The sequence below is a fragment of the Onychomys torridus genome, chromosome 16, assembly GCF_903995425.1.
Source record: "Onychomys torridus chromosome 16, mOncTor1.1, whole genome shotgun sequence".
Classification (NCBI taxonomy): domain Eukaryota; kingdom Metazoa; phylum Chordata; class Mammalia; order Rodentia; family Cricetidae; genus Onychomys; species Onychomys torridus.
This window is the reverse complement of record NC_050458.1, coordinates 62,569,441-62,591,231: the sequence shown is the minus strand read 5'-3', so window position 1 is coordinate 62,591,231 and position 21,791 is coordinate 62,569,441. Positions and strand designations below refer to the sequence as shown.

Genomic DNA, 21,791 nt, shown 5'->3' with positions numbered 1-21,791 from the left:
GAGGCAAAGCTGCTTCTGGGGAGCTAGTGTGTGTACAGCCTCAAGCCGGGAGAGGTGGACGTGCCTGCGGGACACGGCAGTGAGGCAGGGCAGAATTCCAGCGAGGACTGAGAAGGGCCCCATCTTTGTGAGCCAGCTGGAGACCCCTAGGTGCGCCAAGCCAGCAGGACCCGGGGCAGGTCTTCCTGTCCCTCCCCCGGCTCCTGGCAGGCTTGCCGCACCTCCGCCTGACCCGTCCAAGTCCAGAGGACGCTAAGCCTGGGGTTGGTTGGTAGTGTGGAGGTTCAGCTCCTCCAGCCGACGGCTGTCGACTTTTCTCCTCACATCACAGGTCAGCTGGCCAGGTGAGAACCACTGGCAGGTGGGCCCAGCTGTGGTGGAGAGTCCAGCGGTGGGGACACCGCAGGTGGCAAGTCTCCCTGACGTGGTCCCGGAGGGCACGCTGCTCGAGATGGTGCTGAAGAGAATGCACCGTCCCCGGTGCTGCTCCTACCAGCTGGTGTTCGAGCACAGGCGGCCCAGCTGCATCCAGGGACTTCGCTGGGTGAGTACCCTCCATCTGCCAGGCTGAACCAGGGCTGGAAGGGGCCGGGCTGCAGTGCTGGGGGGCCAGCCTGCTTGCTTGCTTCAGGCGTGCCGAGAAAACCATTTGGGTAGATAGAAGGCAGGGCAGCTTGGTGGCCCTATGTGTGGCTGATCACATAACTGGAACCTGTGTGTCTGTGTATAGGGTGCCCGGTATGTGAGGTGTGCTGGGCTGCCCCTCAGTAGGACTTTATCATTTATCCATCGCCTCCATGTGCCGGGCATTGACTTACGTGTTGTGAGTTCTCTCTGTGTGGCAGTGGGAGATGTGCGGCCAGGTCAAGTGGGGGTAAAATTAGCTTGGTTACTGTTCTAGACACATCACCGTGGCAACGGTCTCCTTTAGTGAACAATTGAACTGGACTGAATCTGGTTTTTTTTTTTTCCCCCTCTCTCCTGGGGTGAGGCATTTGTGTGGATAAAGCTTGGCACCTGGCCCTGGGGACTGAAGAGGTTTCGGAGTGGCTAATGACTGCTGAAGGAAGGGAGTGAGGAGGGGGGCTAGTGGGGGCGGGGGAGGTAGGAGCCAGTCCCTAGGCATACTCTCTTCTCTCTTCCCAACCATCAGGCTTGACGGTCCTGTCTGTATGCTGTGTATGTGTGTGTGTGTAGGGGGCACAGGGTACTGAACTGAGTGAAGGGTTGAGAGAAGGCAGGAGTGGGTTACAAACTTGGAAAGGGTCATCTCTCACCAGCAAGTCCCTTTGCGTAAACCATCACCTCCTATTCCTAGCTCGTCCAACACTGTTCCCATTTCTAATAAAGGGGGCTGGGTGCAGAGAGCCCCAGGTGGGTCTAGAGGAGGAGACCCTCTGCACTGGAGTTGACTCTGTACTTGCCCTTCTCTCCCTGGGTTTTCTAATAGTGTGTGTGTGTGTGTGTGTGTGTGTGTGTGTGTTGGAGGGCTGGCTCTACCCCACATCCCCACTCAGGCTCTGGGTCCCAGTGGTAGTTCCTGCTGGTTTCTAGCTGCCTGGAACCCTCCCTCCGGCCTTCCCCTTCAGGCTATAATTACTTGTTCATTTCCTGTCCCCTTCCCAGCTTGGAGAAGCTAGGTAGGAGGTGGGAGAAGGTCAGTTACCAGGACAATGAGGTCACTGGGGAATCTCTTGGGATCCGAAGTCAGGGAGAGGGTGGAGGAAGTCGCCGGCCAGTCTCTTAACTCCCCTAAGACTTCAGAAAGGAAGGAGCAGCTTGCATGGGGCGCTGGAAACATAAAAGTGGGGGCTGCTGGACTGCAAACGGGGTCAAAGGTCCAGAGACAAGGCCCACCTCTGCCATGTGTGGGGGCGAGTGGGGGAGGGAACCACTGTCCCCCAACTCTCTACATGCTCTTCCCTGAGGGGTGGAGTGAGGTAGGGTCAGTCTGTCGTGCCTGTGTCCAGGAGCTCTCTGGCCCCCTTCAAGGCTGCACCTCTTGACTCTCTTAAGGCTCATTTGGCTCATGAAGTGTTCCCGTAAGGAACAAGCCCCAGCAGGGCGTGTGCATGTCCAGGGTGAAGAAGGTGAGCCCAGAGCCCAGGAAGACAGGGCTGGGTTATTCAGGCTACACCCACCTCTTTAGAAAGCCCAGGAGAAAGGGGGTTAACTTCTGAAGTCGAGTTCATCAGAGACCAGGACAAGAGGGGGTAAAAGCCGGGTAACTACAGCGGGGGGGGGGGGGGGGCTCTCAGTTAGATGCAGAAAGGACTTACCAGCTAGGGCTATGTGGATGCAGCCATGGGGTGTTCAAAACGTGAGGGAGAGATGAAGTCTTGTATTATATCTGAGAGCAGGGGAAAGAACGTGACCGTGGGTGAGCCCCACAGACTCAGGCAAGCTTGGAATGATTCTATTCATAAGGGCAGTTTGTGGGGGGGAGTAGCTTTATCCCCAAAACAATTCCATCCAAACAATGACAGTGGCGAAGAGTCCTACTCCTTGTGTCCCATGCCCTATACCAGCTACATCTTTGTCTCATTAAATATACTCAGCAACCTGGTGGGATCAATGCCAATGGTTCCATCTTACAGATGTGAAAAGGAAGCACAGAGAGGGCAAGCAGCAGGAGAAGGGCTGCACAGCTGCCAAGTGGCTGAGCTGGGCTTCGTACCCAAGATCTACCTGCAGAATAGCTTTGACCCCCTCTGTGTCCCTGCTCCATGCACAACCTGGCCTAGGACTTTAGCCGCGACCAAAGGACCTGGTCTGGTGGGTCTCCACGCTGTCTGGCTCCCTGGCTGACTGTCTCTCCAGCCGAGCTCTGATTCTTAGTGACAGGGAAGGAAGGTGGGGCAGACCATCGGACTGTCAGCAGCCCTTTCCCGCCTCGAACCCTCCCTGCCCTCAGCTGAGAAGCGTTGCTAGGTGAGGGCCGCGGGTCATCACTTGACCCACACCAGCCATTACTTTCCAACTGAGAACCTCAAAATGACACTCAAGGGTCATGAGATCAAGACCAGGGCCAGCCATAGCCCATCCATCAAGGCAGCGGGTGCACGTAAGAAGTGAGAAAGCTGGATTACTGCATTAACGTTTGCCAAGCAGTTACTGCGAGGCAGGCACCATTCCATGGCCTTGAGATTATTAGCCTCTTTCAATAATACGCTAATAACTCTCTGGGGTAGATTTCCCCTTCCCAGACAAGAAGCTGGTCCATAGAGGGCTTAAGTCAGCAAAAGGTCTCACACCCCCTGGCTGCCATTCCGAAAGCAGCATTTGAACCCAGGCATCTGGCTCCGGAGGCCACACAGGTGCCCAGTGCTGCTGCTCATTAACGGTCCTCTCCCTGCCTGTTCCCAAGGTCCCCATCTGCAGGAGCATTGTCGGGGCACAGAAAGTGGTAACAAGCATGCCCCTTGCTCTGCCTATTGAATGTTCCTGAGGGCTGAATGCCTCTGCTGTTTCTGTGGCTGTGTGTGACCTGCTCTGAGGGAGTACAGGGGTACAACTCACGAGAGACAGGGGTGGGGGCTGCCGAAAGCATGGGCTGTGGAATCAGACAGGCTCTGGTGTGAATGCTGTTTGCCACCTGTTAGGGTGGCTTATGTAACCTTTCTCTGGCTGTGAAAGAGAATACAAACACCTGCTTCACACGGCGATGACACCTAGAATCTTCCCTTTCTGAGCATCTGCGTGACCCTAGGCAGTGAGTTTGACTCTCGGGGCTTCAGCGAAATCAAATGCCTTATGGTTGCATTCTCAAGCTACTGCTCTCTGACTCCCATGCCCATCCCTCGGGGTAGGGCAGGAAGTGACCAGCTTGGTCATGTGCCCTCTGAGGTCAGAATAATTCCAGGAAGGGTGGGCTAGGGATGCAGGTCAGTGGATAGAGCGCTTGCTTAGCGGGCTTGGAGTCCTGTGTGGTGGCAATTCCCGATATCCTAGCACTGAGGAAGTGAGGCAAGATGATCAGATGTTCAAGGTCATCCTTGCTGCTTAGTGACTTCAGCCTGGGCTGCAAGCAACCTTGCCTCCAAAACAAAACATCAAAAACCAGAGGCTGCAGAGATGGCTCTGTGGATAAGAGCATTTGCTGATCTTGCAGAGGCCCTGAGTTTGGTCCCTGGCAACATGTTAGGCAGCTCACAACTCCCTGTAACTCCAGTTCCAGGGAATCTGACACCCTCTTCTGACTTCTATGAGCACATGCATGTGAATACGCTTGTGTGTGTGTGTGCGCACGTGTGTGTGTGTGTGTGTGTGTGTGTGTGTGTGTGTGTGCGCGCGCACGCGCACATACACACACACACTCACATCTAACAATAATAACAGAGTTCATGCTAGAGCCTGGACTGTGGGCACCGATGGGAGCTGGGGCAGGAACTAGGGTGACTCGGGCATTTTGACATGAATAACAAGAAGTCATTAGCACTCGGGCACTGTTTGTTCCAACACAGGGCCTGGCTGGAAAGCATTCCTACCCTTCCTCCCTTCCTGGCTCCTCCTCCTCCTCATTTCCTGTCCTTAAGTCTCTAGGGCTGTGTGTCTGGCACTGGCCTGGGTCCGATGACCCGGGCAGGGATACCCTTGGGACACCTAGTGACTTCCGCCGCATGCTGAGTTAGGCACCCATGCCAGACCTCTAGACCTCTGCCGGGGTATAGTGACAAAATATTTGTGCCTAAGACCTGCCAGACTCGGGGAGAGGACTTGGATGCCAGCTCCCAGCCAATGCTTTTCCAGGTCCTTGAGTGCAGGCAGGTGTGGTGGGTGAAATGGGACCGGTAAGGAGATCATTTGGGTGGGAGCGCCGGTTAGCCAAGGCTGGCTGGCAGTCCTGCGCGTGTGTGGCTGCCTTATGTGGGGTGCTTGAATTCACCTCAAGACTTGTTTCCCTGTAAGTCACAAGGAAACAGTCTCTGCTTTGCCTGCCGCACCTATGATGGAGTGCTGTCAGGGAAGTGGACATGCTCTGTGAGCTGTAAAGGGTGCTTTGGGAGAGCTTGTAGAGAGTAGGGCAGCCTACCCAGAGCTGTTCATAAACTCCATTTTCAGATGTTTGGAAAAGAGGGTTATGAAGGGGCCTTTGTGGCTGGTATGCCAGGGCACAGGTGTCCTGGAGTCCCTGGTAGTGAACTGCTCCCAAGAGTCTTTTAACCAATGTTTTTATGATAAACCAGTCATCTGGGCTGCCAAGGCCTTACCCACGCTTATGGGTTCTGTGGTTTGCAGTATCTCATAGAAAGAAGCAAGCCTCCCAGCCGCAGCCCCACCTGTGCCTCACTGAATAACAAAAGCTGACATGTGCACAGCCATATGCCTGGCAATGGTTAAACATGCAGTCTGTGTCGGCTCCTGGGGGCCTTTCAAAAGCCCATGAGTTGCTTTGGTTCGCACTTCAGAGATTTCATACATAGAGATTTTGTTCAGGGTCACACCATTAGTACAGAGCCTGCTCCAGGGTTTGTGTTTTCATTAACTGAGCCACAGCCCTACAGAGGGCCCTGGGGTTGGGCACAGACCTGAGCTTGGGGTCAAGCCTGTAGTCCCATTTGGGAGCTGGTGTTCCTGGGCCTCCCAAGATGTCCGTGCTTTGGCCTCTCATGAATCTTGTATGATGTCTTCCCACTTCCTGCAGCTCCACTCCAACCAACCCCACACAGGGCCTATTTGCTTAGTAGCCTGAGCATGTGGGGACCCCGGGTGAGCAGCGTGGATCTTGGGGGCCTCACCTGCAGCACACTGGTGTGGGAAAAAATTATCTTCTGAGAGGGGCAGTGGCATGGGGAACAGGTGGTGTCTTGCACAGAGGGCGAGCAACACGTGTTTATTTATGGCATAAAGGCTGCAAGGCTGCATTGGGGCCAAGACTTGGGCAGAGGCAGTAATGAGTAGGGCAGGGAAGGGTCCCACACTGGGCGTGAAGGCCTTCCACTGATCAGCAAACTCTCCTTGCTGCCCTCAGACACCACTTACCAACAGTGAGGAGTCCCTGGACTTCAGTGTGAACCTGGAGCAGGTATGAGCAGCGGAAAGTGGGTCTGGGAGTGGGCAACAGGCTGCAGGCTGCAGGCCTCAGTTTGCCCTGACCTCCCTCTCTTCATCCCAGGCCACCACAGAGCGTGTGCTCAAGGCAGGGAAACTCCTGCACCGCCATCTCCTGGCCACCTACCCTACCCTCATCCGAGACAGAAAATACCATCTCCGACTATATCGGTGAGTGGCAGTGGGGGTCAGCTTTCCTTCCCTGCTCTCTCCTCCAGGCACTGGGGCCCAGCCCTGCTTTGTGGGGGAAGAACTGGGATTGGGCCCGGATGGTGACTCTGGATAGAGATCCCTCTCACCCCCACTTCAATTCTCTGGCCTCCTTCCATTTCCCACAGACAGTGCTGCTCTGGCCGGGAGCTGGTGGATGGGATTTTGGCTCTGGGGCTTGGCGTCCATTCACGGAGCCAAGCTGTGGGCATCTGCCAGGTGTTGCTGGATGAGGGCGCCCTTTGCCATGGTGAGCTGAGCTCAGATTGGGCACTAGGACTGGGTGGACACAGGGAGGGCTAACCTGAGGACTGGACTCCATTGGGAGCTATGGAGGGGCTTAAGGCATGGTGATGGTGTTAGTATGAAGTCTGATACCTGGCCTAATTTTCTCTTCTCTGCCATGCCTGGGCCTTGGCTCCCCAGTAAAACATGACTGGACCTTCCAGGACCGAGATGCCCAATTCTACAGGTTCCCTGGACCAGAGCCAGAGCCTGCAGGAACCCATGATTTGGAAGAGGAGCTTGTTGAGGCAACAGCCCTGCTCTCGCAGCGAGGGCCCGATGCCTTACTCACTGTGGCGCTCCGGAAGCCGTGAGTGGGGAGCCCTGCCCTCTTCCCCCACTCTCACGCAGCCTTCAGTTAGACCTCAGAGGCTCCCAGATTCATTTGGAGGAAAGGACCTAGGCAGGGGTAGAAACCCACCCAGCTCAGCTCTCAGGCTGCCTTGGACTTGTCATGTGATCTCAGCCCCCACATCCCAGACCATTTCTCCTTCAATTCCTGAGGGTGTTGGGCCAGAGGCTCTGAAGACTCTCCCCACTGACAGAGGGTGTGGATTTTGGATGGAGACAGGTCAGGGTTCACCTTCTAGACCAACCAGCTACTCACTGGGTGACCTTGGACCTCTTCAGCCAGCTTCCTCTTCTGTCAAGTGAAGATAATATGCCCGCATCATAGTTGTGAGCACGGAATGAAATAATGCGTGAAAGGTGCTCAGCACAGTGCCTGGTACCCGGGGCTCACCCACAAAGCCTGTTATTGACAGTGGATTGACTGATAGTTGTGGAGTCGCCATCTGGCTCCAGGCCCGGCAGGCAGGCAGGCAGGCGGGCGGGCAGGCAGGCAGGCAGGCGGTGTGGCTCCTCTCTGGCTCCAGTTCTCAGGGCTTCCTCTGTTCCTGCAGCCCAGGTCAGCGAACAGATGAAGAACTGGACCTCATCTTTGAAGAGCTGCTGCACATCAAGGCGGTGGCCCATCTCTCCAATTCCGTCAGTACACACAGCAGGCTTGCCCTTCAGCTAGGCTGCTTCCTCAGGAGCCCTGGAGCTGCTACTGCTAAATGGGGGCTGGGGGTGGGGAGAGCGGTTCCCTCCCCCTTTGTCTGTGGTGTGAAGATTTCCATCTAGTTTCTTTTTTTTAATTTCTTTTTTTTTTGGGGGAGGGTGCAGGGGGGGGGCATTGAGACAGGGTTTCTCTGTGTAACAGCTCTGGCTGTCCTGGAACTTGCTTTGTTGACTAGGCTGGCTTCAAACTCACAGAGTATGGGATAACAGATGTGAGCCACACAGCCTGGCTTCTTTTTCTTTCTTTTCTTTTTTTTTTTTTTTTAATTATGGTTTAAATGTTTATTTTATTGTTTTATGTGTATGGATGTTTTGCCCACACATTATGTCTGTATACAACATGCATGCCTGGTGCCTGTGGAGTCTAGAAAAGGGCATTGGCTCCCCTGGAACTGACTGATTACAGATGGTGGTGAGCTGCCATGTGGATGCTGGGAATCGGCCACGGGTCCTCTGGAAGAGCAGCCAGTGCTCTTAACCTCTGAGCCATCTCTCCAGACTCTCTACCTAATACTCACCGTTAGCCCTCAGACTAAATATTTTCCCACTTGTCTCGGCCATTTCTTTCCCTTACTTTGTCTCTGCTGCATCCCAAGGCCAGCCAGCCTGGCCACAGTTCTATCCTCCAGTGCTTTGTCTCTGGATTTACCCTCTGGGTCTGTCTTTCTCTCCCCCAGGTCAACGCTATTGACCTTCCTTTTCCCACCCCTAGGTGAAGCGGGAATTAGCTGCTGTTCTGCTCTTTGAACCACACAGCAAGGCAGGGACTGTGTGTAAGTCGGGTTGGCCACAGGGTGGGGAGCCATGGGGCAGTGGTGGATGACAAGAGAGGACGAATCTGATCCATGCTTCTGTCAGTGTTTAGCCAGGGGGACAAAGGCACCTCGTGGTACATTATCTGGAAGGGATCTGTCAATGTGGTGACCCACGGCAAGGTGAGTTCCCCCTCCAGCCCACCACGGTCCCCTGGAGTGTCAATGCTCATGGACACTCCTTTGGAAAGTCCCAAGGCCGCTGATCCCACACATGTGTCTGAATCTGTCCCAGCAAGGGCTGGTGGTAAGGGTAGGTTGTGACTGAGTCCTGGCTTCAGGGGCTGGTGACCACATTGCATGAGGGAGATGACTTCGGACAGCTGGCTCTGGTGAATGATGCACCTCGGGCAGCCACCATCATCCTCAGAGAAAATAACTGTCACTTTCTGCGTGTGGACAAGCAGGACTTCAACCGCATCATCAAGGTGCCATAGGATGGCAGAGTGGTGTGTGTGTTGGGGGGGCAGAGTCATGCGTGTCTGAGACTGGTCCAAGCAGACTTGGGATCTGGCTGGGAGTGGACACCCTCAGTTTGGTGTGAGAGACTAGGGACTGGTGGGTTGCAGATGGTGGGGTTTGGGTCTGTGGAGGGGCTGAGGCTGGGAAGTCTGGTAAAGGTGGGTCTAGAGAAGCGCCGAGCATCCTTAGGAGCCTGTAGGGCTCAGGGTTTGCAAGGGAGGTGGTACAGAAAGTCTAAAGAGGAGCTTAGGGCATCGAGCGCCGCTGTGGCCCCTTCTCCAGGATGTGGAAGCGAAAACCATGAGGCTGGAAGAGCATGGCAAAGTGGTGTTGGTTCTGGAAAGGAGCTCTCAGGGCACTGGCCCTTCCCGACCCCCAACCCCAGGCAGGAACCGGTAACAAGCCTGCCCTATCTCTTCCCACTCGGCTCCACACTTACATACCTCTCCCACTTCCAGCCTTTGCTCCTTCCCCACGCCACGTTCCTGTCCTCTGGCCCTCTGGGGGTGGGAGGCGTAGAGGGACTGGCAGGATGTATCGGTGGGGCTGGCATATCAGGAGGCATGATGGGATCACTTACTGATGTCTGAATGGAGTGATGGTGAAGAGGCACGTGCTATAGATGGACTGGTTTTCCTCCAGGTATACAGTAATGTCTGGCACCCCAGAGAAGATCCTAGAACTCCTCTTGGAAGCCATGCGACCAGATTCCAGTGCTCATGACCCAACAGGTCAGAAGACACTACCTGTTGTCTGAGTCATCAGGAGGTCATCGATGCCTGACCTCATTGGGGGCTGGATTGGTCCATACAGGCAGTTGGCAGGAAGTGCTCTTGGCCTTGGAGGAGAACATTGTCATAGGGGCTGGGCATTCCTTTGCTGGCTTGTGCGGCACTTGGGGACGTGTGCTCCAGCTGCTCCTACAGCTGTGCCATGACTTGGCTTCTGAAGTCCCTTCCCATCCCTAACCCTACCCAACAGAGACATTCCTCAGTGACTTCCTGCTGACCCACACTGTCTTCATGCCCAGCACCCAGCTCTTCGCCGCCCTCCTGCACCAATATCCTTCGAACCCCAGGGCGATGTGGGTAGGGGATGGGCTGGTGTGTGGAGGAGAGGGAAGGAGTCCCTACCAAAGTGACTGCTGTGACCCTTTCCTGGTGCCCTGCACATGCCTGGCCCAGTCGGGGACTGTCCCTCCTCTGCTCAGGTGTGGTGACCGGCCTCAGTGGTTTGGTGTAGTTCCCTTGACCGGTGCCCACCTTCCATGTGGAGCCAGCAGAGCCTGCTGGAGGCAGTGACCAGGAACGGAGCACCTACATCTGCAACAAGAGGCAGCAGATTCTGCGGCTAGTCAGCCGGTGGGTGGCCCTGTACGGCCCCATGCTCCACTCAGACCCCGTGGCCACCAGCTTCCTCCAGGTACCTGGGCATGCAGCTGGGCTGGCTGGGGTGCCCGTGAAGAGACAGCAGCAGCCAGCCAGCCAGCCAGCCCAGGGGCTAATGCTCAGTCTTTCACAGAAACTCTCAGACCTGGTGAGCAGGGATGCGCGACTTAGCAACTTGCTGAGGGAACAGTGGCCAGAGAGGCGGCGGCACCACAGGTGACCCTCTGACTGCAGTTTGTCATTCCCCTTTGTGCCACACAGGCTGAGCGGCTGGCACTGGTCCATCCGGGGCTTTAGTCTGGGCCGATTGCCTTATGCTAGGTATTCTTGTCAGCCCCCCATTCTGTCTCCACACACACTACAGTCATCCATGTGCTCATGCTATACGTTGACTGCCCCGCATTTTCACATCTTCCGTTTGACCGGTTGCTATGGACTATGGTACCGATTTCCACCTGCCCTGCCCATCAACTCCTTCGACTTTACCTTGCCTCCCCAGACATCTATGGGGAACAGCTGGGGTGCAAGGACAAGAGCTCATTCAGAGCCCCGGAGCCCGCGTCTCCCTCCTGCTTCCCCCATCCCTCCTGGTCTCTGGAAATCACAGAAGCCAATCCAGATCTTAGGCGCGTCTTGCCCTCTGCCCCATGTACACACCTCACCCCATCCCTCAGAGCTTCTGGGGAGGGCAAGATGGGAGCCAGACCGCTGTGGCCACTCACCCTGAGAGGTGTCCTGCCTGTAACGATTTTCAGTGACCTTCTCGCCCCTCTCTCACTCCTCTCTGCAGGTTGGAGAACGGCTGTGGGAACGCATCTCCTCAGACCAAGGTGCCTGCCCTGACTTGTTTCTCCCTCGGCCTGGCCCAGCTTCTTCCCTCTGCCCCTCCTGCCTCCACACCCAGAGGGTCCTTGACCCGTGACAGGTGCACCAGGGCAGGTCCTGTTCCAGAGCTACAAGCTTAAGGGGACACCTTCATCCCCTCCCTAAGGGACTTTATTCCTTTGGGAGATGATCCGTGCCTGCAGTTGTAGCTGGGAGATGAGACAGGTGGCTGGGTTCACCCGAGACCCAAGGGTTTCTGGTGGGTGGTATTGTAGGAACTTAGCCGGTGTGGTGAGGCCTGTCCCAGGGGTCCAGGCGGCCAGCCCACTCCCAGCCGGGGCTGGGGAGGGATGAGAAGTGACTGGAGCTAAGATGTGGATGAAGAGAAGTGACAGGAAGGACTGGGAAGAAGGTAGAAGGCCTGGTCGTGGGGAATGACGCACTGGAGGAGAACTCAGAGTCGGTGCCCTGGTTTCAGCCAGCCCCGCCAGCCGGAGGCTCTCACTGGTTCCTTCCCGCTATAGTCAAGGCTGGCCTCATCTCAGGACCTTTGCATTTAGCCTTCTGCATGGGCCTTTCTTTGGTTACCCCTTTACCTTTCTAGACCCTTCTTGCTCTGACAGAGTGTGTGTTCCTAAGAGGCCCTCCCGTTTCCCATCTGGAGCATCCCCAGGTGTCCTCTCACCTGGTGGCCTGTTTCTGTGTTTGCTAAGGGACCTTGACGGTTGCCTTTAACTTCTTATACCGCGGGTGGGGACCCTCATCCTGCTAGTTACTATTTTTCCTTTCTGCTCTTCTGAGACCTGGCTCCTCCCCACACTCCAGAACTTGTGGTATGTTGTATGTTCCTGCCTGTCACATCCCTTCAGAGCTGTGAAATAGTCTCCCAGTGTGTGGAATCCCAAATGTGTGAAGTTGGCAGAGCCTGAGAAGGCCTGAGGAGAAAAGCCTACTTACTGACTTACCATGAGGCCTTAGAGAGGTGTCCCAGGAGCTGAGCTGAGGACAAAGAGGGCCCCAGGGCAGCACTGGAGGAGGAGAGGAGGCGGAGGCGAAGAGGGCTGGCAGGGGCCAGAGTGTCTCCTCCCAGGGTCCCAGCTATGAACTATTGAGAGGTTGGAAGGGACAGTGATGACTTCTGTCCCTGGCTCAGTGCGGCTCTCCCCAGGTGGGTTAGAGGAAGTGAGTGTTTGCACCTGAGGGGTGAGGGGGGTAGAGTTTAGAGGTAGTGAACTATTATAGCAGTTAAGAGATCGCCCTGGGTGGGAGAGAGGACACTGGGGACCCATTTACATGAAGAACCCAGAAGGAGGTGACAAGCTCTGATAAGTCGGGAGGAGCCTGAGCCCGGAAGAGCAGAAAGGAAACAGCAGTGAAGGCAGGATGAGGGACCCCTGGGTGCGAGAAGTCCAGGGGCATGAGTCGGGGCGGGGATGTAACTTTAAGGCCAGGGTCCTGGTGAACCCAGCACAGGTGGCAGCATTCTAAGCATGGCACTCGTGGGGACTCTGAGGAAGCTGTCTAGGAAGGGGCAGGGAGCAGGGGACCAGCTCCATTTAGAGGCAGCGAGAAAGTATCAGATTTGGAGAGAGCGCTGAGGCCGGATGAGCTCATGTTAGGACTGCCCCATCACAGAGGCGCTCTGGCCTTAGCAGCCCGCTCTGCCGGGATAGTTCTTGAGGGACAAGGGCACAGGGGGAACACAGCACATTTCTAGCCTCGTAGCGGGTGCTGTGTGGCCTATGGCACATTACTTAACTTCTCTGAGCCTCATGTATCACATCCACAAAATGAGGATTAAAAATACTTTCCTGCAAAGACCGCTGTGACTATTTTGGTGCCCAGAACAATGCCCACTTTGTATCAAATGCTGAGGGAAGGAGAGGGGAATCTGGGCCCAGGCATTTTTATCCTAGAACAGCTCTGGCCCTGTTTATGGAGGTAGTTTACCCCCCCTGCCCCCAGTGGGTGACTGGCCTGCAGTTGACCTCAGTGTCTCCTGGCTCCCTGCCCTCCCTGGACTAAGATTCCAGCAAAGCCCCTTGGCAGTATGATGCTCTGGGGTCCCTGCTGGCGGTGACAAAGGCCTTCCCTGTCCCTTCCCTGTACGTTGTCTCTGGATTCTGGAGCCTTATCCTTTTTTCCTCTCAGGCCCGGAATGCACCTGTTTGGCTTCCCGGCCAGGAGGAACCCCTCCCAAGCAGCACCGGTGCCATCCGAGTTGGGGACAAAGGTGGGTGACTGAGCAAACTAGGCGTGGACTGCCGTAAGCATTTGATCAGCATTGCAGACTCTGCCTCCCTTGCCCGGCTGTGGCTGCCCTGGGCCAGGGGAGGATAAGGTCTTCCTCGGGGGCCTTTGTTATAGCTACCAAGCAGGCAGGGCCCCCTGTGCTCTTTCCCTAGGACCAGGACTCCCCACAGGGCCTTCCCACCAGCCTAGTAGACTTCTCCTTACATCCCCTTTTCTGGCCTGTGGGAATCCTACTGCTGATCTATGGTCCTGCTCCTTATGGGGTGGGGAGAACTGGGCACCTGTTTCCAGCTCAGCCCTTCCTCCTCTCCAGTCCCCTACGACATCTGCAGACCCGACCACTCGGTGCTGACCCTGCAGCTGCCTGTGACAGCCTCCGTGAGAGAAGTGATGGCAGCTCTGGCCCGTGAGGACCACTGGACCAAGGGGCAGGTGCTGGTAAAGGTCAATTCCGCAGGCGGTGAGTTGCGTCTCTGGATCAACTCTCCACCCTGGGAGGGCACCCTCAGCTCCACACCCGCACCCTTGAATTCAGACCGTTATGTTCATGCCCTGCACTGGGGGTAGGATTACCACATCTCCTCTGGCTGCTTCAGGAGCAATGCTCAAGGCCCAGCCGGTTCTCTCACTGGCTGTGACTCCCCCGAGGCAGGGTGTGTGAGCTCTCTGAGCTCATCACCTGTAAAGCTCAGATAATGAGATGCTGTGCCACTCGGAGCTTGGAGAGAACTAAATGAGGAAAGAGTTCAGATGGTGCCTGATGTGTGTCACTCTCGTGTACTCATTTATTCCTAGTCATGAGCTCTCAAGAGGAAATTTTACTGTTTTTCAAGCGTGGAAACCAGAGCTCAAGAGAATTTAGCCTATTCCCTGAGATAATGGTGTTAGTCAGCATGGTCTAGCCTTTGGTTTTAGGGAGGCCTCATTCATTAAGTCATTCAGCAGGTTTCCTAGTTTGCTTTCTGTTTTTTTGTGGTAAAGAGCATGTTCAAAAGTAATCTAGGGAGGCAAATGTACATTTCATCTCACAGCTTAACAGCCCATTGTGAAGGAAAGTCAGGGAAGAGACTCAAGGCAGGAACTAAAGAAGAGGCCACGGAGGAGAGCTGCTTACTGGCTTGCTCCCCATGCCTTGCTCAGCCTGCTTTCTTCTAGAACCCAGGACCACCTGCCCAGGGCAGCACTGCCCACAGAGGGCTAGGTCCTCCCAGATCAATCATTAATCGAGAAAATGCCCTCACAGACTTGCACAAGCCAGTCTGAAAGAGACATATTCTCAAGTGAGGTTCCCTCTTCCCAGGTGAACCCAGCTTGTGTCAAGTTGATGAACTAACCAACATAGCAAACATTTTAAAAACTGGTTTCTTTTTTACAATTTTATTTTTATTTTGTATGTATGGGTGTTTTGCCTAAATGTATGGTCTGTGCACCACCATGCATGTGTTTGAGTTCCATCAAAGTCAGAAGAGGGTTTGGATCTCCTGACACTGGAGGTATGGGATAGTTGTGAGCCACTGGGTGCTGGGAATCGAACCCAGGTCCTCTGGAAGAGTAACCAGTGTGTTTAACCACTGAGCCTCCTCTTCAGCCCCCACAGAAAACTTTGTTTTGTTTTGTTTTTTTCAAGACAGGGTTTCTCTGTGTAGTTTTGTGCCTGTCATGGATCTCTGCAGACCAGGCTGGCCTTGAACTCACAGAGATCCACCTGGCTCTGCCTCCCGAGTGCTGGGGTTAAAGGCGTGCGCCACCGCTGCCCGGCTCCCATGGCAAACATTTATGAGGGTCATCTGTGTAACAGCAATGTGTTAGGTTTGAACTACGACACAGTCAGACGGTAACCACATAGATTGGACCCCCAGAGCTATGTGAGGATTCCAATTTAACCTCTACCCAGCTGAGGAACCCTGGGCCTCTCTGAGTCTCCATTTCCTTGTCTGTTCAGTGAACATTATCCCTGTACTATTATGAGAGATGGCTGTAGCTGTTAATCTACAGACACCACCCATAAGGCATGTAACCCAGAGTCTAGCGCATCTCTGCCTAGACTACCATTTAGGTTATCAGGACCTGCTTTCAGAGAATTTGTATGTTAAAAAGCCACTGGTATCCTTGAATAGTGTAGCCTGGGCCTGATGGACAGAGCCCAGCAGTCAGGAACTGGGGTCCTCAGGGAACTGTGGCAGGGGTGTTGGGGCCGAAAGCCCCCTCCCTTCAGGAGCGGACAGAAACTGGAGCACACCTGTGCTCAGCTCTGGGAAACACTGCCCTCTGGTGGTTACCTGGTGAGTTACCGCTGGCCAAAGTCCTCGTTGATTGAGACCCTACTCTGTGGCATTTTCAGACCACAGATGCACACCTGTGACAGTGACCGATGCTCTATTACTAATCTCCTCAAGTGTACATTTGCTTATAAATTACATATAAAAATCACATCATCGACATGCGATTATACAAGCTACACACAAACTAGAAATTCAAAACAGGTGAGAACATGGATTAATTAAATAGATGATCTACTTCTCTGGACACACGGGTATTCTGGTGTGCCATACTTTGGAAGCCACTGGCCTTGAACTCACAGAGATCCACCTTGATCTTGGAGATCAAGGAGGCTTGAGGACTCAAAGTTTTGTCCAGTTCACAGCCGATGAAAGTAACACCCAGAGGTATCTAGGGCGTCTCCTAATTGTCAGAGAGCCTTTTTTATGTGCATCTTTTATAGCAGCAGCCATGCTTCTAAAAGTGACCTAGGAGGTAGCTGAGGTGAGTCCCACTGTCTTCAACTGATGAAGGAAGAAACTGAGGGTCGGGGAAGTTGGAGCCTCACCCAAGACTGACCAGTCTCCGGCGCTGCAGGCGGTGTCGGAGGTGTGGGCATGCGCACCTGTGTGTTTATAGCCTCTCTCTCGGAGAAGCAGCGAGGGGCCTGCAGCTGGTCCCTGGCCTCCCTTCCAACCACCTTCCCTCAGCACTGCCCCTGTTGCCTTCACAGATGTCGTTGGCCTGCAGCCAGATGCCCGCGGCGTGGCCACCTCGCTGGGCCTCAACGAGCGGCTCTTTGTTGTTAACCCACAGGAAGTGCATGAGCTGGTAGGGACCGGCAGGTTGCCAGAGCCTGGGGAGCTCTGGGAGGCAGGGTGGGTTCAGGGGGAGGGACACAGAGGAGAGAGGGAAGTGTTTGGCTCCAGCTGCTACTGTGTCTTCACAGGGAAGAAGTGGGAGGGGCGGCCTCAGCATCTGTGGGAAGTCCAAGGGGAAGAAGGGCTACCCTAACTCTAGACTCCTAGGGGCTCAAGCTGGTGTTCCAGCATGAGGAAGTCGTCAGAACAGTGACCCCTCAGGAGAGCCCATTTTCCAGGGGCCAAAGACCCAACAAGCCCCTCCTCCCTCTGGCCACAGGCAGAGCCTTGGTCCTGGGTCCTCCTGTATCTGAGCCCTCTTCCCCTGCAGACCCCACACCCTGAGCAGCTGGGGCCCACTCTGGGTTCTTCTGAGATGCTGGACCTAGTGAGTGCCAAGGACCTGGCCGGCCAGCTGACAGACCATGACTGGAACCTCTTCAATAAGATCCACCAGGTGCAGGAGAGGTAGGGCTGAGGAGGAGGGTGTGGGCAGGACACCAGGCCTAGCAGGCTGACCTGGGCTCTGCCCCATCTAGGTGGAGCTGATCCATTATGTACTGGGCCCCCAGCACCTGCGGGATGTCACCACGGCAAACCTGGAGCGCTTTATGCGACGCTTCAATGAGCTGCAGTACTGGGTGGCCACAGAGCTCTGCCTCTGCCCTGTCCCTGGCCCCCGGGCGCAGCTGCTCCGGAAGTTCATCAAGCTGGCAGCCCAGTGAGTGCCTGTTGGGACAATGGATGTGTGGAGATGACGGGGTACTGAAGGATAATGGGATGTGTGGAAACAGTGGGGTGTGTTGCCAGCCCTGTGGCCACCCTTTCTTACCCCCCTTCCCTGCCCACGGTGTTGCCCAATCTTCCTTCTCTTTGTCCCTGGGTCCCCAGAGCCTTTGCCTCCTAACCCACCCACCCTGCAAGGCAGCACTGGGCATATATGGCTGTTTCCTCTGAGGGTGTCTGGGTCTTGTGCTCACAGCCTCAAGGAGCAGAAGAATCTCAACTCATTCTTTGCGGTCATGTTTGGCCTCAGCAACTCCGCCATCAGCCGCCTGGCCCACACCTGGGAGGTAGGTGCCCAGGAGGATCCGGTGCCCAGGAGGACCCAGTACCAAGGCCAGGCCTCTGCCCTCCTAGGGGATGTCTAGGGTGGCCCTCTCTTCTTAGCCATGGCCTCACCTCACCTGTCTTGTCTTGACAGCGTCTGCCCCATAAAGTACGGAAGCTGTACTCCGCCTTGGAGAGGCTGCTGGTAAGTGCTGGGCCCATTTCTGCCATCTCTGGACACCGGCTCTTGGCCTTTCATGGCTTTCAGTGCCCACTTAGGGCCTGGATCCCTCTGGCCTGTGGTTGTGGAAGCTGGCTAAGGGTGTGCGGCATAGTGATGGGGGCCTTGTGGGATACCGTACCCCTTAGTATTCACACAGGGAACATTTGCCCTGGATATGAGACCATGGCAGGCCCAGGGATGTCCTGGGTCTGAGGTTTGGGGGAAGGAGGGACTGTCAGAGGATGCCAGACTTTTATTGCTCCACCCAAGGGTCAGGCTGATGGCCAAGCTTGACAGCAAAGACAGAATGGAAGTCTTTTGTTCCTTGAAGTTGTGAGCAGAGACCCACTGTATTATCCGGTGGGAGGGTGTCACTGGCTCCTCTAGGACCCTCAAAGGGATTGCAGAGCTTGTAAGACTTTTAAAAGTGAGGAATGAGTCAGTGGCTGAGCCTCCTGGAACTTTTGAAGGTTTTGTAGAGTCTAGAGAGAAGAGCACCAAGGTGTTTTCAGCCTTGGGAGTTCTTAAGAAAACTCACCTCATGGGATCCAAGGGGTACAGGGGAGCACACCCACCAGAGAGACAGAGAGGCCGAGAGAGGTTTCCCAGAAATCAGTGTGAAGATTCCCTGGGGTTATTTGGAGCTTAGAAAGCCAGTCTGTGTCCCCTTTGGGCTACCACAGACCCTGCCTCAGTGAGATCCTGTAGGATGGGAGGCTGGCTTGGAGCCTCTCCAGTGTGGCCTGGGACCCAGGAGAGGCTGGGTCTGCGGTGTGCCATCATGTGCAGGGCTCCCTCAGGGCAGCTTTTTCTCCTCACAGGACCCCTCATGGAACCACCGAGTGTATCGATTGGCACTCACCAAGCTCTCCCCTCCGGTCATCCCCTTCATGCCCCTGCTTCTCAAAGGTAGGACCCTCCTCTCTGCCTCATCCTTGGGCTCGTGTCCACATCCCCTCAACACTCTCTGGGGATGACAGGTGAAGGGCTGACATGCAGGGAGCACTGAGCTAAGTTAGGAGTTGACAAGTGGAAAGAAGAGTTAGGACGGGAACGTGACAGAGCCACGCCGAGGGCCATGATATCGGGGAGTTGTGGTGGCTCAGAGGCTGCTGGAGACTCGGGATGTGGGTGTGACAGGCCCTGTGATCCCTGTGGTTGGCTCCTTACCTTTCCTGGGATGCAGGAGGGGAAGGAATTTGGGGACCTATATAAGCAAAGTCATCATCCCTTTGCAGACATGACCTTCATCCACGAGGGGAACCACACGCTCGTAGAGAACCTCATCAACTTTGAGAAGATGGTAAGCTCAAGAGAGTGGGCTTCCGCCTCCAGTGTGGGTTGGCAAAGATGGCAATTGCCCGGGGAAGGGTCAGGGGTGAGAGTCAGCTGAGAGAATCTGAACCCAGGTGTGCACGCAAGTGACCCCAGTACAGAGGCAGGAGGATTCTGAGTTTAAGAACAGCATGGGCTATAGAGAGACCTTGTTTAAAAGAAATTAGAACAGAAAATTTATTGCTAAATCACTCCCACCTTATTCCAATGCACAGGGGAGGGTCTGCCTTCTATTGGAGTTACTGGGGTAACAGTCTCAAATATCACCCTGTTTAATAAGCGCCCTTCTGACCCTTATCTTCTAGTCTTCCCTAATCTCTATCTTCCAGCTGCTGCCTAGTTCCTATTGAGCATGTGCACATGCTGGGTTGCAGGGGCCTTACTTAACCTTATCTTTTATAGATTCCCTAGTCCCCAGAACATGGTTCAAAGGGGGCTTGACTCCCAGCTTCCCGTATGCAGGCCAGGCCCTGGGCTCATAGGCCAGGCTCTGGGCTCACAGGCCAGGTCTCATGTCTTTGTGTTGCCCACAGCGAATGATGGCCAGAGCTGTACGGATGCTCCACCACTGCCGGAGTCACAGCACTGGTAAGAGGGGGTCCCCCTGGGTAAGAGTCCCTCCATGCTCCCAGGGAGGCTCAGCATGGCCATCTCCACGACTCGCCCCTTTCACCCTGCCCAGTGCCTCTGTCACCGCTCAGAAGCCGAGTTTCCCACATCCACGAGGACAGTCAGGCGTCAAGGATCTCCACATGTAAGCAATGGGACAGGGGAACTGGCAGTAGTTGGCATAGCCAGGGACTTAGGTACAATCCATTGTTACCTGTAGGGCACAGATGCCATGGCTAGCCCAAGAGGAAGTTAGTGACAGAGGTGGAGCTTGCATGCTAACACCAGACTATGTATTTATCTGATAGGAGTTCTATGCAGTTAAGGAGTAGTCGTAACATAGGGTTCATATCACGATGCCCATCCTGTGTTCACAGATGCATTCGTACTGATAATAAATCGAGTCTTTGGCTCAGTCCACATAGAAGAAAACAGAACGATAACTTGGTTCTCCACTGCCCACACCCTCTCTCCCCACAGCTGCCACTAGGATGAATTTTGAGTTACTCACTCTGTCTTTTATATTTTGTTTATTGATCAACTGATTAATATTTGAGACAGTCTTACCTCATAGCCCAAGCCTGGGATTCCAAGCTTGTGTTGTATCCTGTGTTTTGTTTTTGTTTTTTGTTTTGCTTTGTTTGTTTGTTTGGTTTGGTTTTTCGAGACAGGGTTTCTCTGTGTAGCTTTGGAGCCTTTCCTGAATCTGTAGCCCAGGCTGACCTCGAACTCACAAAAATCTGCCTGGCTCTGCCTCCCAAGTACTGGGATTAAAGGCATGAGCCACCACCGCCGGACTCACTTGCTTCTACCTCACCAGCGTGGGAATCCTAGGTGCTTGCTGGTTCTCCGGTTTGGCCTCAGGTCTTCATGCTTCCAAGACAAGCAGTCTGCAGTCCACACCCTGAACTATCCCCCTAGACTTTGTTTGGTTTTGGGCTTTTTTGAGCCAAAGTCTTTGCTGGCCTAGAACTTGCTATGTAGCCCAGGCTGGCTTCAAACTCATAAAGATCACCTTGCCTCTGCCTCCTGGGTTCTGGAGAAAAGGCATGCACCACTATGCTTGGCCATTTTTGTTGCTGTTGTTTTTAAACAGGGCCTGGAACTCTCCATCCTCCTGCCTCAGCTTCTGAAGCACTGGGATTATAAACAAGCACCACCACCTCCAGCCTGTTTAGTTCCTTTTGAACTAGAGAAGGGGTACTCGGCTGAGATCTTGGGGGGGAGGGTCTTCTTTCTTCAGACTTTGCAACCACTGCCCTCCCGAACCCGGTGGGGCAGATGCAAGGACGGCAGTGGGGGAGGGGCTCGTGTTAAGCCATGCAGAGCAGGGAGTGGAGGCACCAAGAGCCAAGGGTGCTCCCTGGAGAGGGCAAGGGTGGGTTTGGTGAAGTGGCAGTGGTACCCCCATGATGGCTCTCCTTTCCTCCAGGCTCCGAGCAATCCCTGAGCACCCGGAGTCCAGCTAGCACCTGGGCTTATGTCCAGCAGCTGAAGGTCATCGACAACCAGCGGGAACTGTCCCGCCTCTCCCGGGAGCTGGAGCCATGAGGAGGGACTGGGCGGAGCAGGCACGTCTCTCAGAGAAAGCCAGAGCCTGTGGGGCCCGAGAGGTCCAGAGGCCAGCCACAGCTGGGCAGGGCTCTCCATGGACCGGACTCAAGGCCCTGGAGTGGGCAGTGTAGAGGCAGCTGTCCGCTGTGATGAGTGTCGGCGAAGGAGATCTTTGATGTGGAACTGAGCTGGCCACAAGGCCAAGGAAAAGGGGACATTGAGGCCCTGGCGTGGGTAGGAGAGCTGGGAGGTTCGGGACTCTGTGGTTCCATAGAGAGCTCTCTGGCCAGGCTTTTTGCACCATCTGTACGTGCCGCTGTGCTGCCCAGTGGTCGCCAGGCCCCGCGCTTGTTTTTCACAGGGGTCAGAGAGCTCACATCTGTATGATGTATGTGCTCTGGGTGGGGCCTTGCCCGGAGAGGGTGGGGAGCTCTGCTTTTCTCTCCACACATCTGAGATAAACAGCTGGGTGTAGGCAGGGCGGTTGCTAGAGTGGTGGTCCCTGAGGAGCTGTATTGTTCCCATAAATTAACAAAGCTGTGTGTGTTCTACA

The 21,791-nt window shown here is 54.9% G+C and overlaps 1 protein-coding gene and 1 long non-coding RNA gene across 5 annotated transcripts in view; one reads left to right on the top strand and one right to left on the bottom strand.

Annotated features, from left to right (window-relative positions):
* LOC118596801 overlaps window positions 1–850 on the bottom strand; it is a 5,065-nt gene extending 4,215 nt beyond the window's left edge. For all 3 annotated transcript variants that reach the window (XR_004946750.1, XR_004946751.1, XR_004946752.1), the window contains exon 1: window positions 222–850. This is a non-coding gene — a long non-coding RNA (uncharacterized LOC118596801). The remainder of the gene's footprint in view (window positions 1–221) is intronic.
* Window positions 1–21,791, top strand: part of Rapgef3 (Rap guanine nucleotide exchange factor 3) — a 22,543-nt gene extending 752 nt beyond the window's left edge. Inside the window, exons 1-28 of one of the 2 annotated variants that reach the window (XM_036207699.1) lie at window positions 14–150; window positions 332–544; window positions 5,972–6,025; window positions 6,116–6,222; window positions 6,390–6,511; window positions 6,688–6,856; window positions 7,449–7,533; window positions 8,321–8,381; window positions 8,467–8,543; window positions 8,702–8,848; window positions 9,165–9,277; window positions 9,525–9,613; window positions 9,864–9,942; window positions 10,145–10,304; window positions 10,404–10,486; window positions 11,061–11,100; window positions 13,247–13,328; window positions 13,662–13,808; window positions 16,341–16,438; window positions 16,799–16,924; window positions 17,007–17,188; window positions 17,450–17,540; window positions 17,672–17,722; window positions 18,562–18,649; window positions 18,979–19,043; window positions 19,609–19,663; window positions 19,758–19,829; window positions 21,117–21,791. In XM_036207699.1, coding sequence (XP_036063592.1) covers window positions 452–544; window positions 5,972–6,025; window positions 6,116–6,222; window positions 6,390–6,511; window positions 6,688–6,856; window positions 7,449–7,533; window positions 8,321–8,381; window positions 8,467–8,543; window positions 8,702–8,848; window positions 9,165–9,277; window positions 9,525–9,613; window positions 9,864–9,942; window positions 10,145–10,304; window positions 10,404–10,486; window positions 11,061–11,100; window positions 13,247–13,328; window positions 13,662–13,808; window positions 16,341–16,438; window positions 16,799–16,924; window positions 17,007–17,188; window positions 17,450–17,540; window positions 17,672–17,722; window positions 18,562–18,649; window positions 18,979–19,043; window positions 19,609–19,663; window positions 19,758–19,829; window positions 21,117–21,235 — 2,655 coding nt within the window. In that variant the 5' untranslated portion in view covers window positions 14–150; window positions 332–451 and the 3' untranslated portion in view covers window positions 21,236–21,791. Of the gene's footprint in view, window positions 1–13; window positions 151–331; window positions 545–5,971; window positions 6,026–6,115; window positions 6,223–6,389; window positions 6,512–6,687; window positions 6,857–7,448; window positions 7,534–8,320; window positions 8,382–8,466; window positions 8,544–8,701; window positions 8,849–9,164; window positions 9,278–9,524; window positions 9,614–9,863; window positions 9,943–10,144; window positions 10,305–10,403; window positions 10,487–11,060; window positions 11,101–13,246; window positions 13,329–13,661; window positions 13,809–16,340; window positions 16,439–16,798; window positions 16,925–17,006; window positions 17,189–17,449; window positions 17,541–17,671; window positions 17,723–18,561; window positions 18,650–18,978; window positions 19,044–19,608; window positions 19,664–19,757; window positions 19,830–21,116 lie in introns of those variants that run through there. The other variant, XM_036207698.1, reaches the window with a different exon arrangement.